Genomic DNA, 18,730 nt, shown 5'->3' with positions numbered 1-18,730 from the left:
TTATTTGATGATTTCATTTTTTTTTTTATTGTTTTTTCTGTGACTGCTTCCGAGGTCTAAGAAGGAGCTTAGCAGCAGTCAGCGATGTGCACTAATATATACACATATGGTACACATATAGGGACCACGAGCGGAATACCAGGGAAATTGAAAACATACGGTCGTAATTAGTTCATTTACAAATGCCTTATAGCTAATAGACTGCAGAGATTATAAGGCCAGCGAAATGGAATGAAGTTAAAGCAGTAAGTTTGTTATGGAGTAAAGTTTATATTGCCCACTAATTTGTATTGGTGCTGAACGTACCACCAATGGTCTATGAAGTGAATCTTGCTTCGTCTGCTGCGCTATAGAACGCTATAAACAAATCCGTCTGTGGCCCGCAGACCTGGAACGCTCACTTAATCTGCATATTGATAGCTTTGCGATTTGTCTGTTTTCGCGTGAAACTATTTAACTCTGGCTGCTACTGGTGCTAAGTGGAGTAGGGGTTTTTTGCGACTCACCACCTGATAAATAAGAAATCGATTGATAAACAACTGATTATAAGAAACGGTGCCGATTAAGGATTCACACAGATGGTGCATGAATCCGCGCTTGTAAAAAGCGAAACTGGGGTGTCTGTAACTTAAGTGTCATTTAATACGTTAATTTAAAAAATAAAAATAATTCTGCCAGGTTTACTGGAAAAATAGTTTTAGCTAAGCAATCACTAGGAGCAACGACTAAAATGTTTTACGAAAAAACGATGCTAGACAGTCTGACTGTGTTTAACCATTGATCGCATATGCAAATCGTCCGACTGTTATACTTTGTACTTTCAAATTTCCGACTGTTATACGTGTCTTTAATAAATATCTGTTCCCTCGTTTCTCTACCTATCGCCGTAGACATTTTGTGTCAGACTCACGTTTCCGTCCTATCGAACAGAGCAGAACAGAAACGAATGTTATATTAAGAATATTCACGCCGTTATAACTCCATCTACATTTTGCTGCTATAGAGTAAAATGTCGTTGGTATAGATTAATATTTATTTCTGTCCTAGTAGGATCAAGGCTAATGTATACATTGTACATATGGATCTTGATAGTTACTTTCTTTTTTATACGGATGTAGGCAGAATCAAATGATCGCATTGTGGGTGGCAACTATACAGAATGAGGCGCTTTTAGCAGCGCATCAACAAAACACCACCAATTGGAAAGGACACACCCATTACACAATTCCGTTGAGGTCCGTACCTACTTTCGAATCGAAACGATACCGACTGTAAGTAGGTCTTTGAAGAGATTCTCGTTTTTTTTTTTTGTAGTTTTGCAAATTTTTAGTCGTCCTTGTTTAGAAACAAGTTTGGAATTTAAGCCACTTTAATCAACAACGTACCTGCCGGCTGTTGTAATGCTTAGATACTTAGATAATCGACAACTCTATGTTTTGTTGCACACGACAACATGGCCACGTTATGGATATAAAAACAAGTAGGGCTAGCTATAATTTATAAAAGAGGCAAATAAATTTCTCATAGGATCAGCTGTTAAGCAATATAAAGAAAGCTTTCGTTAGTAGAAAAAACCTTCTAAACATTTTAATATGAACTTAGTAAGGTTATTCTCTCAGTTAGTTAAATACACGCTAACGGACGTTTCGATTACTTTCGAAGCGTTATCTCTCACGTTGGTTACTAGAGCCATTTCGCCAGGCCTCAGAAAGAGCTTTCAAACAATAGATAACTATACGAACCTATCCATATGTAAATCCACGTCAGTACGTATACTTAACGTGCACTTCACGGGGTCACCTCAATTGTGACACGCAATCGACGATGCAACACGTACATGTCACATTATTTTGCTTTTGCTGCTCTGTTATGCATACGTTCTCAGGACCGATACCCATTCACGCATTGGGATTAGGTTACGACTACAGTTCGGTCCAGTTATTTTTAGGGATATGGTAATTTTCGCTACTCTTCAAATACGAAATTAATTCGATCGCGTCAAAATGCTCTCGACGCGCCGATTTTACCCACTTGTTTACTGTCATTGAGTCAGAACAATTGATGATGGGACACAAGAGGCGAATATGGCAGGTTACTAGGTTGACCACGTTACCAGCGACGAGGTCGATTCTGTTTCGTCATACACTTCGAGCGCTTCGCTGCGGAGACGACGTGGTCTTGAGCGGCAGAAATAAATACTGCGGAATAATTTTCGGGCACAGATATGATCGTATATCTGTGCCCGAAATCTGTGCCTATGATGTGACAGATATCATGAACACTGATTCGGACAGATAGACGCACGAAATCGCGAATGATTGTATATTGGAAAACGATTCGGGCTGCAAATACGCAGCCCGAGAAGAAATCCGGCTGGAAAAAACTGGCTGGAAGTGCAAAGTAGCAATGGTTTTGTTTGAACTCGGCTATTGCTTCTTCCCGGATATAAATAAACACCGGAAGCGTTTAAGTCCTTAAGGCCATAGCGACCACGGGCTAACGGACAGGTGCAACAAGGCATCTAGTTATGGCGTTACTACGCCAGCGTAATCCGCAGAGGAATTATATTAATTATTAGATTATCGTTATTATCAAGCACTGAAAAACTATAGTTTCTTTACTAGGTACACTCTGGAAGACACGGCCAAAACGACTGCCGATGCTGAACTCGAGCTGAATAACGTCTAGCATAAATGGCTGCTACATAAGTAAAAAGACAAACGATGCACGCTTAGTATGTGCCAGCAAATGCTGTAGATGGGCTGATTTAGCACTGCTTAGATCTACATTGAAGCGGTCAGACGTCACAATTGTAGTAGATGCCAGTGGGCAGGTCGCTGATGACCTCTGATGCGCAAAAAGTAGACCATCATCGGGCACATCAGGGTTAACCATATCGTATGCTATATATCTATAGTACAGTGAAGGCAATCGTGCAGTCATAATAATAGTGCGACATTTCAGGCTCTGCTTTTTCCATTTCACTTCATTTCAAATTGTTTTCCGTTCTTTTTTTTTGCCTGCTTACCTAATACATCTGTCGCCTAAGATATTTTCTCACGATATATTATAAACAGTCCCGCAGATGATATAAATATCTACTTGCATGGCTAAGCACGAACCGGGTAGCGGACCTACTGCGAGAAATTTCGCTCATATTTACACTTGAAATGTTTTTACGTGTAAAATTCTCACTTTTTCCATCAGCCAAAACATTTGACGCTATTTGTTGTGTAAGTATGCTAGATTTGTATACTTTGAACAGCGGCACATCTTACGTAAACATCCTTTTAACAAAGGATTAGATAAAGCCGAATCACATAGGTCGTCTTGCGAACAACATATCACGTTTTTCCAATGGGGCAAACACGTGCAATTCTGTTATTGAAATTATTTTCCCCAGTGCTACATCAAAGTCTACATTATTTACCCAACCTATTGCGCTTCGCATAGAATATGCATGATCGCATCGCAGAGCTTAATAGACACACGTTCGTTTCATGCAAGGCATGTTCCACTAAACAAAGGCCAATTCTTGGTAGTTTCTATTATTGAACCTGAAAATAAATGTTTCAAGTTTTACATTTGGTACTGTTGAAACTGAATTTCTGTGCTGTTCAGTGCACAGCACGGGGACGCCGTTATAGGGGGAAGTCCTAACTTACTTTTTGACGATCCGTTTAACAGTTCCCCATTCGATGTACTCCTGTGGTACTTTCATCCATTGTGTTGACGTGAAATTCGATGAGGATACTGCTCGCCTCATTCGAGACATTTTGTTTGGTTTATTGTTGGTTGATCGTTTGTTGAAACTTGGACAAAATCCTCCAGGAGATTGCTATTAACGCAACCGCTTGGCTTAGCGTCATTAAATTTCCTTGAATTTTATTAATTGTTATGCGCACGTAATGTCCTATTTTGCAGTGGTATAATCCTGCTTAGTAGTATCGAAACACAACATCAGTCACACGTATTCCATTGGCTTATACAGCAAACAGTTAATTTTAGAACACCGTTCATGATTCACCGGTATAATCAGTCCAGAGATGAGCTCGTTTTCTACCCAATCATGCTCTACGTAACGGTCATCAAACCGTGCCAATATCCAGAGACCAGGTGATCACCTCCGTTACAATCTCAAATGTTCACTTTTTCTAACAATTGCGGATAACCGACTCACCATATCGATGCATGCTTACTTCGTTCGTATCAACTGCTGACTTACGTCGTCACTGACATCAAACAAAGATCGAGACAGATCTTTTCGCTATACACCGGCATCTACCGGCATATAAACTGCGTTTTAGAATGATGTTCTTCACCGTCGTTTCACCTGTTAATCGCACAAAACATTGCAGCAACTCCCGCACAGGCATCTCGTGGGTCAGACCGAGAGCTACTGGCCATAGCTAGCGGGCCACGATCATTCGTAGAGCGAAAACAGAAGGTGGCTGATGAAGGTAGAGGCAGCGGGGTAACGGGACGTAGGTTACCTTGGTATTGCCTCGCTCACGCGTTCGCCCACCGTACGTCAGCTTTGCGATCGCTGACGCTGCCACCACGGTTGACGCCAATGGCTCTGTGGCGTGAAACGCGCGGCCCTTTCTCTTTCGTGGCAAGGGTCGTCGCAGTGGTAGTGGTGATCGTGTGGGCAACTCATGTTGTAGAAACAATACGGTCTACTACAAAGGACCACCAAACCACCGTTGCCAAACGACCTAAGCAACAGGAACAGGGGGAATTTGTTCTCGAGCGATAGAGAACAAATACCTGCGACAGAGAAGACCTAGCTAGCCGCGATGCAATATTGCATGGGACCATCCGCACCCTATAGAACTAGAGAAATACAGCTAGCTAGCTAGCTAGCTCTGTCGGCTACACAGATACACGAAGAATGCGATGGTATCGGGAGAATAAGATGTTAGAAGTGCAGGAGAACCAAGCGTAATTAGTGCTTCAGATGAACAGGTTAGGCTAGATGATTCAGAGCTGACGCTCGGTCGAACCATGCAGGATTCTAAATCAGATGCGTAGAATGCATGCGTAAGTCATGCGACGTTGTGTCTATACAAAACTGGCAGGATAATGTTTAATAATGCACTAACATATTTATTATTATAAGCAAAGAGGTTTCGAAGAGAATGAACACCGTTATTGAAAGTGCAGAAGTTACGACAAATGGCTGACTAAGAGACACTGCCTTCGTGATGCACAGAAGAGATCTCAACAGATATACATTTATAGATAGCATTGTTTTGATTGATATTTCTCATCTTGGGGAAATTGTGACGAGCTGCTCCTCTTAACGAGCGGGCGCTCTTCACACTTACTACCAGGCGAAAGGCAGTTATTTTTAAGATAGAACTATTAACTAGACGTGACAAACAAAAGGCCATTCAACATCATTTTCGAAATTTAGGTGAAAATCAACTGTTGCTCAATATTTCCACGCTGTGTGAACCCCCCATTAACAGGAAAAGCTTATTTTTTGCTCCAAATCCACAGTCTACGTTGCTAATCGAAGCTACGATGTAGCTTCTGAAGAGTTCAAAGACAACCTTCATTAGGCGAACTAGAAGTCCTTCAATGGATTTTAGACCTAAATGACTCGAAAATTAATCGAAATGGTTCAAAAAGCTTTCTTTTTTTATGCGGCAATCAACCGCTTTTGTTAGAAGATAAGAATATCAGGTATCGACTGCATTGTCCAGATAGGCTTCAACGGTTAGCCTTTTTGACGGTTTTTTGCAACTTTTTAGCAGTCTATTGGTCCAAAAATTTAATTCCGCTGGGTTTTTTTACTAACGTACTCGAGCGATTTTCGTACCGGCTTTCTTGCGGATTATTTCGAAAACGACTAGTTAGTGGTTTAAGCCACAAATGAAAGCTGTTATTGAATCGTACAGGAAAGACACTTCGGCTACATGCAGAAAACTTTTTTAAATATCTATTTCTGTTTAAATATAGTCAACCTAGACGCGTCACTTTGTATATATACCTATATATCGAATTGCTAAAAAAGATATTGATTAGAACAGTAAAATTAGACTAACTATATGCCGTTCTGAGCAGAACTTCTGATGGTTCTCTAATAATACAATAGTCTATATGGTTCCAGACGATATATGTATTTTTCAGATGATGATAATGTAAAATTGAGGTTATACGGCGAGTGCAATGAGAGTTCCTACTGAAATGTTGAGCGGGTTACTGAAAATGAACGTGTTCTGGGAGGTTGGTCACTGTGGAAGACGACGACCTTTTTGTTTACCAGTTCCGGTCGATTTCTTTCATGGTATTAAATCTACTCGTTCTTTTAAATCCGACAGTTATGACGTAAAATACAAATATAATTTGAAGTGATTAATTGTGACGGAATAAGCTAACCAATCGAAAGGTAAGAGATGCACTAAAAAAGGTATAAAAGCAAATAAAAACAAAAGCCGGTAAAATGTATTGGGAAAAAACACAATCAATTAAACACAAAAATGTTTACCTTTGCTGGTAGTAGTCAGTGCGTAAAGAAAACGTAAGGGCTTGAAAAAGTCTAATCGATAACGCTTATGCCTAGGATTTGTCAGTAGTTTATAATGACTTGTCATAATTTTTTGATAAGTTTTTCTTTTATTAGGTCTCATACCATAACAATTTGCGCTAACATTAATCTGATTACCACTTTACAAAATGTCGAAATTATCGCACGCTGAAAAAGGGTACGTACACTTCAATGCTTTAACCCGAAATGAACCCGCTCGATTGGGTCAAAATGAGTGCGACAGGCTTGTAGAGCAAGTATATAATACAAGTACAGGTCTATATCTTTCTAGAAGTATACAATACCTGACTATTCGCAAAGCAAAAGTTGGATAATGTACACAATAAATAAAATCGGGTCGAACCTACGGATAAAACTATACGTTGTCAGCAAAATTTGAATTCTTAAAGTTATTGCTGGCACTGTTTTTCCCATTTATCAAAAAGCTCGCAGATTCCTTTGCAGTGTTTTCGACTATTTGACTCTAAATAGCTGGACGCCCATTTTCTGACTTCCTTAACGTCCAAAAAGCGTCTTTTGGCCAATCGATTTTGCATTCATCTCAAAATTCCAATGAAGCCGCGAAGGACTTACCAGCACAAGCTGAAGATGATTTTTGTCACTGTTGAAGCTGTGGGCGCACGACACCCGCTGATACACACCCGAATTGCTCTGCGATTTTCTTGAACAGTAAACGGTTTTTCCTTCAATTAAGCTCCGCAATTTAAGTTTCAGATTATTCAGAGCAACCACTGTAACTGCGATTTAATGCAGCGCAGTACCATGCCTGTTTCTTCAATTCATGGGGAACCCGCCTCCCTGTCTTCTGTATGTTCCCCATAGCGTCCATACGATTTAAAGCTACTTGACGAACCACTTTTAAGTGAGCAGCGAGGTTCGGCTAAATTGGAGCTGTTCGTCCTGCAATACCTGGAGTTCTCTATTAGGGACATTTAAGCTTTGGATCCGTTGGGAACGTTTTTGTCACTGGATAATCGCAATGAGTAGCTCAGAGCACGTAAAGCAACGCCAGACCAGAAAGCGGTTCACATCTCAAACGGATCGGTATCTGGCCACAAGCGCGAGTACTAAAACGGTAAAGGTTCAGGCTAAAATTTGCTGTATAACTAATACACTTACGTAGAAGCGGATGCAAGTTCATATAGGATAAACTTTTTATATGGAAAAGGAAACCATAGACTTAATCGATTTTTATTTTTTCGCTTTTAGTTAAAATCATTAGTGGACCTAAGCTTCGCTGATATTGCGTTTGAATTTATATGAATATATATACTGCTATACCATTTTTTCCTCTAGGCTGACTTTTGACCTGGAAGGCCCCACAATTCGTTGGGGGTTCCAAAATCTCTTTGAACACAGCCCTGGAGGCTATCCGGTACCTTGGTTTAACCTCGTAGCTACACAGTCTTCGCAGGTGTCCCTTTAGCTTTATCTCATTCTCTACTTAGCGCAGAAGTGCTTTTTTTTTGTGAAAAATATGTTCGTACGAAAATTTTGCGCGAATATCGCGATTTGAGCAGATAACTTATGTAAAGCTGCAAGCTGTCTTATGATGGCAACGCCGCTACCCTTTCAGCTACCACCGGAGTGTCTGCGGTACCAGCATTTATTGAGGTAGGTTAATTTCTAGTTGTCCTAGCAAAGCCTAAAGTTTTTAACTTATTTTTAAAATGCTGATGGTGCGATTTGTGCGAGTACAAAGCCGTAATATGGATGCACACGAGAATGCTGTAGTATTAGCGAATTTGGGACTTTTTGATCTTCCATGTGTCACTAAAATGTTAAAATAAAACATGCAAATGCTAACATAACCCATCTTAATGGCTCCCTTATATACCTCTATATACTTATATATATAGGTACGTTGACTCCACAGATATCTAAAGTAGTCAACTTGCAAAAACTACAACAAAAATACATGAAATCGTTACTTTCCACATTTAACTTATCCGGCAAGAAAAAATTGCCTTCAATAATTCGTTGACCGTTTACCTTGACAAATAATGTAAGCTACTTTTTGTCATAGCCTAGGAATTATGTAGCCTCTATATATGAATTTAGCACGAAACCTTCCCCTATAATTAGTTTGTCGTTCATGGGAAGTAAGCCATTATTTTATAATGACGTTATAAGATCCCTCGACTAACTAGTAACATACGTATCTGGGTTGGACGTCTCCTTTTGACTGAAGGTTAGTTTTACGGAACAGACGCGCATGTTCAAAAATCAAAAATGTTTTCTAACGTCTTGAAAGCAAGCGCAGATGAGAAGTTCGAAATGGAAGAGTAACTCAGGCTAAAATTAAGAGATAACCTATTGAGACTCTACCAGCTACCCCGACTGATACCTAAATAGTGTTCTTTGACTCCCAATTGAATATATCGCGCTCGACCCTTGGCAGGTTGTATGGCTGAATTCTGGAACCACAGATTCCGCTTTTTTCCGCGAACCACCTCTAGATATCATTGACCGATCATCTATCTGACACTACCGATTCTAGCTTGCTTTGGGCTGAATCGAAAAGAAATGAAAACAACTCTGTGATATAGGCACTTTACTGATAGAAGTCCACGCTGGTTGTATGTGCACGACTCGTCGAAGAACGTAAGACGATGTTCGCAAAGTCATACAGATTCTATTAAGCATTAAAAGTTTTAAAGTTAAAGTTCCCTGTAAAGCTGAAAATAAATAAAATGGGTACATTGAGCACAATCAGCGAAAGAATAAGGTCTCTGTTTTGTTTGCAGTCGTAGCACATAGTTGTACCTTGAAATTTGGTTGCATGTTTAATAACAAATACAATCTCGCATAACGCAGGACATCCACATTGAGGACGCGTGTGCCACATTTAGTTTCTCAATCAGAATTAAGTTATCTGCTTTCCATTTAAATGTCGGTTTCTTTCACCTAGACAAACTTATGCACAACACGTTTGCTACTTTATTAAATACTAATTCTGTCGGCTAGTGATAAAAAACAGAATACCGAAGCAAATAAATTGGAAATATTGATTGCTTATTCGCTCAAAGACAGGACATCGAAACAAAAGCCTAAACAAATTCGGATCTCTTCGGACCATTCGAACACCGTTGTGAAGTAGAGTCCATGCGAACGCGGAGATGAGGCCAGAGGCCGCGTATTCTTCTCGCATTGTTCTTTTTCCTTGTCCTTTTCGTTACTCTCCTTCTCCTTCCCATTCACTTATAACTATCTGTTGATTTCGTTTCGTTCACGCGGATCTGCTAAAATTAGTACGGAACACAACTTCGCTATACAGAAAGCACTACTTAGCAAGCACAGATCCTTTCTCATACAGGCCGCGATGGCAAGCCGCTTTCTTTGTCCGACCCACGCAGACAGTGTTAAGTGGCACATAAAACGGAAATTAAAAAAAAAGCTAGACCAGTGCAGTAGCACAGGACGTCGTAGAGGTACTACAGAATTAAAATATTGTCACAAAAACAGCACATTAAACGATGAATACAAACGTACGTTTTACACCGTACCTGCTACCGTATGTAGATACGGTATTATCATTGGCAATGACACGCCGGCGTTGCGCGGTCAGCAATAGCTTGTCGTAGTTTCACCCCATGCGATCTGCAGGCGTTTGCTTTTAACCAGATTTATACGACTTCTACATCTCACAGCAGTCCAGAGATGCTACTTAATGACACACTATGGGAGAAGCGAATCTTTATATCGTTTGACATTCTCGGAAAAATACCACAAGTAAACATTCGGTAGCTGGCCAAAATATGTTTCCTTTCACCAATTATCTTGACCATATTTGCGGTGTTGCAAGTGAGACAATCTGTATTCTGTCTTAATAATACCAGAATCGTGCTCGGGTGTGTCTTTATACATCGTGTTGAATATATATATATATATATATATATATATATATATATATGTTACCGTGATCTAATGCACTTCGATGAAAAGAACTGAGCTCCTGTGAAAAATATGCCCCTAGCGACTGATGGTTTAAAACGCTGTGTTAAAAAGTCATAAAAAGGTAGAAAGATTTTTTAAAGAAAAGTAGGTTCACCGTATGCGATGAAGAACAGCTGAGTTTGGCAAATCAGCTTCTGCTCTACTGTTCACAGCTGTTTTTACCTTTATCAACCCGTTTAAATTCGGTTTTATTAAACCTAGGTTAAGGGAAGCCATCTTGAGGACTATTAAAAATAGGCGTCACTCGGGAAAATGAAATTGCAAGGTGTTGTCGCAGACAATAAACAGACAGTTGTGAGACCACGAAGGCGATTACCGCCAAACAAGTGGTGGTACCTCGCCAAAATTTGTCTGAACAATTATGTAGAGGAACCCCGAATGCATCAACGAGTGCCTGTCATTATTTTCTTCCTCCTTAGCGCACAAACGCACTCGGGCCTTAAGCTAGTGGTTACGCGAGAACGCCACCTACAAAAGCATGCCGAGTTCGAAAGTTGAACGTCCTGTCAAATAACACGATTCTGGTCCGGACCGGTGAAAACAATTTTCTGGAAGGATTGTCCTTGTTGTTTTCTCTTGAAATGAAACATAATATATTACAGAATTTTTCCAACGGTAAAATGACTGCTAACTATCATTCATTCTACGCCACCAAAAAAAGGCTTAAGATAATCAAGACAAAGATTCCTGCTTCGGACGATGGCGCAATCGATTGCACCTCCATCTCTAAGAAGATTAAACTGAGCAAGTTGAGGCCCATCCTGAAGAGCCCAAAACGCAGTTCGTCAGCGCCAATCTTCACTAGTTACTGATCATTTTGCGTGTACGTATTTCATACGGTGCCTCTTTTCAAAACCAATGCAATTTGACATTAAAGTCATACCCAGGAATGCCATGGTCTGCTTATTTGCGTATATCTCTGAGGTTATTGTCGTAACTACGAATATGCGGCCGTCAATGAAATTTCAGCCTTGGCTAATTGTTAACACGGCATTATGTCACCATCCCACCTTAAAGGTCTGTTGAAAAGAAAACAAATAATTTTAACAAAATCCTCAATTTCAATATTTATCAACTAGCCTAGCGTATAGTAGGATTCAGATTTAAGCTTGCATATATAAGTATGATTAGTAAAGTGTAAAATAATAATAAATATAATAATAATAATAATGTATAAAGTTGTTGGAACAATTTAGCGGGTCGAAGCATTTAAAAAAGCTTTTAAACATAATCAGACGAAAGTTGATCAGTATTACACCAGGAATCTGGCTATATACGACAAGGATATCCGCTCGTCGTCGTCGCCTCTCTCTCTCTCTCTCTCTATCTATCTCGCTCTCGCTCTCTCTCTCTAATCCTAAAAACAACGCTCACTAAGCAAAGAGGCGTCTGGCGGCGCCCGTGATAAAGTCAAATGGATTCGAATGCAAACTGATTCTTACACTGATAATCAATATCAGAAGCAATTATCGTTACGATATATTGTCCCAAAAAGAAAACTGTCAATGCTGCCATACTTAAGGTACTAGATGGCCTCACAGATGTCTTGGGTTTATGACTGGCCTCAGTGCAATTACTCGGCACTAACTCACGATCATCATTACGCTTCAATGATTGTTTAAATAATGAAAAACGTAATCAGGTTGCGAACCTGATAAAGGTCAGGGTAGGGTTCGCGTGATTTCGATTCCTTTCAAGCCTTAAAGGGAACGATGGGTAGCTGTAATGTATTGTATCGTCGATTCTCAAATTGCAGGTTGCAAGTTGTCGAGAAGTTCCCCAAGATGCTGGCTTTAATATGTAAATTATAGGGGGTCTAACACAAACGAACGTACCTAGTGTGGTTATCCAAGTTCTTCAACCTGCTGAATAGTTTCAGCAATGAATAGTACTGCTATGATAATATCAGTTAGCTTACTCACTTCTGCCGCCATTTGCTTTTTTGGATTTGGCTAACACATGTGAAATACAATTTGACATTGGTAAGATACATTTCAAACGGAATCCCGTAAAAGATGCACTCCCATGTTGATGACCGTTGGCGATTATATGTTGTACACGTAAACCAAGAGGAATTCCCATGGAATACCAATAGCACCGAAAGTGTACGGTTATCTTTACGTGTAACAATTATGATAAATAGGTATATTTTGCATCCTCCACTAGCTCACAACTGCCTTGAGATGAGAAATTAACACTGCTCAACCGGATTGTTTAAGCGGTCCTATCGAAAAAAACAGACAGTTTAATTACAGCACTTTTATAAGGGTAAAGCTAACTCATCGATTTCGACAATATTTAATCCTGACCAATGGTCTAATAGGAACGGAACAATGCTCAAAACATCATAATACATTAGGAAACCCATTTATGCTAGCGTCGTTTGCTTGCTACTGTGTTCAACGATAGGACGAAATTTGGTGAGGTACCTACTTTGCACGACGCATTATGCATTAAAATAATGTAAACTATAGGAGGGAAACGTATAGACGGAGAACAAACGAAGTCGTACGAACTGTTAATTTTAAGAAAAGTTTTCATTATTATGATGAGGCTTAGGTCTTAGCAGGTGAACAGACAATATGGAAAACTTCTCGCAGCTGAACTTGTTCGACAAAGCGACAAAAAGCTGCTGGCAGGTTGTTGTGCACACTACCTTTGTTCAAGGCCGTCTAACGTTCTGTGGTGTATTGCCTACAATTTATTGTTAAGATGACGATAACCCCCCGAGTGTACTCCCTTTTAGCTGGCAATCATGTCTAGATCCTTTCTTTTTTTATTGCCTATAGTGACAGTTTCTGGTTAGTGACGTGAGCTGGCCAGCCATAGGCCTGCCCCAGCTATTCGTCGCTCTAGACGTTTCGATATATAGTGAACACTTGAGTCACATATTGCCGTGTTAATACCAGAAAACCACTAAATCAACGGAGTTTTCTGACCCACGAAGCAGTGTTGCTACAGTGCAATCCGCTCCGCGACGATTTCGATCGTTGAGCGAACGAGTCGTGTAAATTTTTTTATTTGATACCCAGATGGTCACTGGTCGAGACCTCATCCATTGCGACAATATTAGACATCGTGGCTAAACCCTCGTCATTCTCAAAGAGCGTATCATTTTGAAGTGTTTCCAACGCTCGACGCTATGATAATGGTTTTGACTAGTGTCCTCAATTTGAATTCATCGTTTCTTATTACTTGATTCATTCGATTGTTTTATGGTTCCTACTTCGCACGGTCCTGTGATGTCTTTATTCTATTGTCAGACTGCTCAAGTCTTCGGCTACTGCTACAGCACTTTTACCTGTCAATTGCTTAGACCAATGAGGTAGTTAAATGTTGAATGGACCTTTCGGTTGAAACTATTTTAAATGAGCCACTGGGTTAGGGGTGCCTGACACGGATAGTTTTTTTCCTGATTCTGATGCAACGCGAATCGTTTTTACTTAAAGGGTTGAGATTTTTTCAAGGGTCATTCTATAACCGTAGTTTCAACAAGCAATTCAGGGTGTCACAAATCAACACTGACCCCTCTTTCCTTGTGTTGCTCTTCCGTTTCATAAATGTTCCATGCGCATTATTCGATTTTCGGAACTGTGATCAGATTGTTACCAGGGGACTTTTGATTTCTCTTAGTTATGCTATTATGAGGTACAGTACACTAGGGTAACCTCACGAACATGACCCCGAAAGCTGACAAGAAGTCGTTAAGTAAATCTTCAGGTATATAATCAAATAATTAAAGAAATTGCAGAAGTTTGCGTCAATATCCCTATGTTTAGTATAGTCTAAAGTATAGCTCTATTCGACTGACTGAATCATCACGTAGATTTCGTGAACGTTCGCAATTGATGTTTACTTTTCGTAACTTCTTTTACATTGAAGCTACCTTAATCTGACGTTATTAACTGCAATTAACCTACGCGTGGCGCACGTAAATTGCTCGCAAAGAAGAAAGGCACAATTATAAAGATAAATGGAAAAATGCATCCTCCAATTGGAACATAATTGTATGAGTGGCACGCTTTCGTTGTCATCGTACCGTCACGGCAGACGAAGTTTCCAGTTGTTTTCGACAGTAGAACCAAATGTAGAACTTATTGGTGTCAATTTGTATAGGACGTATTTATTGGGGTGATCTTTTCGAACCGTTGTATCTTAGTGACCACATGACTCAATGTATTTCTTGACACCATTGTACAAAGATTCCTATATGAGCAAGACGGAACGTTACACAAGCAAACAAATAATTATGAGCAAATCAACCGACGGTCTAATCCTAAAAATAGAGATCCTGGTATGACCTATCCAATGAGTTACAGTCATTCTTTTGAAGTCTATCAGAAGTACTTCATTTCATCCGACGCGGCAAGATGCTCGGCAAAAAAAAGACCATAATTCTTCTGTTTGCCCATTAGAAATGCAATTATCCAAGATAACGTTTATAATGAGAATAATTTGCCAAGACTCCGTCGCTTCCCTTAGCAAATCTACTCGTGTAACCGGCAAATTTTTGTATACAAACGTATAACATTATCTGTTTATACTATTCAGAGAGCTAGCTAGTTCTACGAGTGAGAATTAATAAAAATTCGGAATTCTAGCGAGCTTCACATGAAGTACACCTGTTTATGTTTTAAGCTAGCGAAGTTCCAATAACGAGAACAGCTTCAACAAAATTGCGTCGACGACGGGAGAACGTTCACTTTTAGCGTCAGAATAGAATCGGAAAAAATGAACAGTGTACCTATTCCTCATGACCATTATCATTCATACCTCTTGTGGACCCCCGTCATCTTCGTTGTTTTTTGTCTCCCTTATTGCCAGCACCCTTACTACCCTCATCATCATCATCATCATCACCATCATAACTAACATTGCCACTACCCCATATTGCATTATTCCATTAAAGGTTGCTCGCTTCTATGCTGGTGCTACAAGTAGAATCATTGCCTGTAATAGATTCGGCAGCAGGAGTACTAGTGGCTGGTAGTTAGATTTATAGCATCCTTTACCGTTTATATGTTTCAATAGAACACATCTTATTTTCATTGGCCAATTCTACATGTTCATGCCTATGTGGCCAGGCGCTACCTGGGTGTAGGTCTGGCGACGTGAGCCATTGCAGTAGCTGTTGCGTGCCGTGATTTGCGTGCCGCAGCAACGGATGCTGCTTTGATGCTATTCATGATAGCCGTTTTGGTTCTCTATTATCATTGTTTTAGGATCATTCTGGGATATTTGACATATTTAGAAAAGTGGCAGATACAATGTGTGTAATGTATAATATATGGCCTAGATAGAATGGGTTAAAAATATGATCGAGAAAAAATTTTTAATTGAAGTTTTTTGAAACAGCAAACGCCTACCTCAAACACAACCTATCCAGATAAATAATAGTGTGATCGTTTCAAATAATTAGCATAATGATAGCACAAAATATAAGCGCTAAAAAATGAGCTCAATGATGTTTCTATGATGAAAGTCGATAATTGTGGTACTAACTACTTCAATGCAACCTCTTACTAAAACAGGGTCTCTTGTTAACATTTTTTTCGCCTTCTATCTTATCCTTACACAATTCAGTAAAATCACCGAAATAACTGCAACATTAGAGCCGAGTCGAAATATCGTGGTTACGGCAACTTGGCGCTAGCTGCACTTATGCTAGTCCTAGTCGTGCGACCCAAGCAGAACTAAGCTGGCCTATCCCATGCACGCGCGGCTTCTCGCCAAATGTCAACGAGACCCATAAACATTGAGTACCTACTACTGTTGCGGTGATAAGATCCAAGGCGCGTAAAAACGTTCACATTAGCATAAAATTACTTTTAAATGAAATCCATTTTCCCACGCCTGTTCCAAAATTTCGACTAAGCCACAATACATGAGCGTCTGCTCCCGCGGAGCAGACTGCTGACTGGCCTGAACCGTGTTATCGGTTTCTTCAACAATGGACACGATAACTCCTCATTCAAATTGATGCTCCCATATGAAGTAGTGTGTAAATTGCTAATTGTTAGCTTAGTTGACTGCCCTTTGTGGCCCTGCTTTTCTATCATGGGGCAGAGCTATCTACGTGTCTACATCTGCAACCACGTGTTTGTGTGCGTGTATCTAATAAGTAACGCCAATAGCACAGAGAACATATGCATTGAAGTTGAGGGTCATAATCCATAGGTTTTCCTTTTTCACTCACGTTGCATATGGATGTATAAATACATTGCACATACATGATGAGAGTGATGGCTATTTGAAAGTCCACTGTGCACCTTGTCATGGCAAGTGCCACGCAAAGCTATACAAATTATGATAAAATAGCCATAATTCAATCGCGGAACGACCAGCACGAAGACGTGTACTTGGACTGCATGGGGTTTTTGCAATGATATATGCATCAACCTCGTCAGAGTACAGGTCAATTCTATAGCTAGATGCTTCGTTGAAAGTGTACTGACTCTCACATTTTTCCGCTTTTATTTACCAAGCGACCAACAAAGTCGCTGAATAGCTATCTTCTCTCTAGTGGCATCGGAATCGTCTGCCCCAAGTCTCTCAAACGTTGCCGCCGCCGCCGCCGCCGTCGCCAGCGTTACCGCTCGCGGTCTTTTCATAATCATAACTACAAGCTTTAGCGTCAACAGCATTAATATTGTGCGGTCGGACGTTGACAGTTGGCTTCATACGTTTTCTCGTCGTTTTCATGATCCGAGTTGCAGCTGTCCGAAAGCATCATCACCGTGGAGTGGTCAGCCCCCAGTTAGCAACTGCCAGTGCAGCTTGTGGCACCACAGCGACCCAACGTGGTGATGAGTCAAGAGTGAAATCACCAAAGGTGAACGGATGACGACAGCTGTGAGTCGACGGTCACCAGCTCTGCGGTAGTGGCGTGCTTTCCGAACATCTTGCTTCGATGCTTTGTGTTGTCCCCGCTGCCGACGGCGCGGTTCCCGTCGGAGGCGCGGAGGACTACCTTTCACTACTACACCTATGGTACCAAATTTTCAATGTCAATGTAACTGGCAGAAGGGTAACAATTAGGATTCGATTCATCTCACTTGGCTAATCATACACGTCTTGTTCGAGATTAGACAGGTAAACAAGCGCTCGCATTATTCGGTAACGGCCTACGCAAGCAACAGCAATAACATTAACAGAGCTAAAAGCCCCCTGCATACTGACAAACATTCTGCTGAAATAAGGGCTAATGGGCCGTTTAGGATCTGATTTTAGCGCAAAGGCGCCGCGTTGGGAACGTGCCCTGCTACGACTGAAGCACTAGACAATAATTACTAGTTAATCTAGCTCCATTTTTATTTGTCAGCAATAGTACTCGCAGGCAGCAATGGGCCGGCTGATAAAACGCTACAAGGAGGGTGCATTTTTCGAACCACAAAATATGACGGTTATTGCTGTTGCTTGATGGAAATCGTGAGGAAGGCGACGGTGACGATGGTGTGATCGTAATCATTTCATTAGTATAGCAATAAAAAAAAAAAGTGGATAACGGCTAATTAAAGAAAAAATATCAGACAGACAGACGTGTTAAAAATTGGCGAAACGGACACTGGTGGTGAAAGGCAGATCGGTGCTGTCTACGGCGCCCATGAACCGAATGAGAACTGGTACTGAAGGGTTGTATTATATAAAAAATGAACGTATGAAGTTGTACTATGAAAATGATGTGAAAATTGCTCTTTGTTTTACAGTATCACTCCGTTCTTTATCTGTTATGTAAGGAAACTGATAAGGTGATACGGTATCAAAGTAAAAGTTGGACAGAAACACTGCGAAAATTTAATTGTGAACAATTTGCTTATTAATCCTTTAACATACGAATTCTACAAACTTGGAATGATTTGCGAGTATTGAGCTGCTTCTAGAATCTCACAGAGACGTAACGGTGCCGGACAGAAGTTCGGCGTTGACTTCATTACGTATCGCCGTAGATTATCAAAGCTATCGACGTTTGAGTCGCTGGCAACTTGCGACGTTTACCGCATTGAAGTCAACTAGGGTGAAAAATAGAAAACATCAGGTATCTGAACCCGAAATCGACAAGTTACACATTTCATGCGCGCTTCGACATGTAGGTACCATCCAATTGCATGTGCAGCCGCTACCCGTTATAATCCGTATCGTAGATGTAGTCACTTCTATTCGTAAACCCATGCACAAAAGCTTGCCCCAAAATGCTTTGAGCAAGGATACAGCAGATCG

The 18,730-nt window shown here is 40.5% G+C and overlaps 1 protein-coding gene across 1 annotated transcript in view; it reads right to left on the bottom strand.

Annotated features, from left to right (window-relative positions):
• The window catches only part of LOC111263103 (uncharacterized), a 123,536-nt gene extending 119,004 nt beyond the window's left edge, over positions 1 to 4,532 (bottom strand). The window contains exon 1 of the mRNA XM_022837915.2: positions 3,666 to 4,532. Within this exon, the coding sequence (XP_022693650.1) occupies positions 3,666 to 3,775 (110 nt within the window). The 5' untranslated portion in view covers positions 3,776 to 4,532. The remainder of the gene's footprint in view (positions 1 to 3,665) is intronic.
• Positions 4,533 to 18,730: the final 14,198 nt, after the last annotated feature.

This window comes from Varroa jacobsoni, unplaced genomic scaffold, assembly GCF_002532875.2.
Source record: "Varroa jacobsoni isolate VJ856 unplaced genomic scaffold, vjacob_1.0 scaffold_734, whole genome shotgun sequence".
In the NCBI taxonomy this organism is placed as follows: domain Eukaryota; kingdom Metazoa; phylum Arthropoda; class Arachnida; order Mesostigmata; family Varroidae; genus Varroa; species Varroa jacobsoni.
Note: the sequence above shows the minus strand (reverse complement) of the source record. Positions and strands in the feature narration are given on the sequence as shown.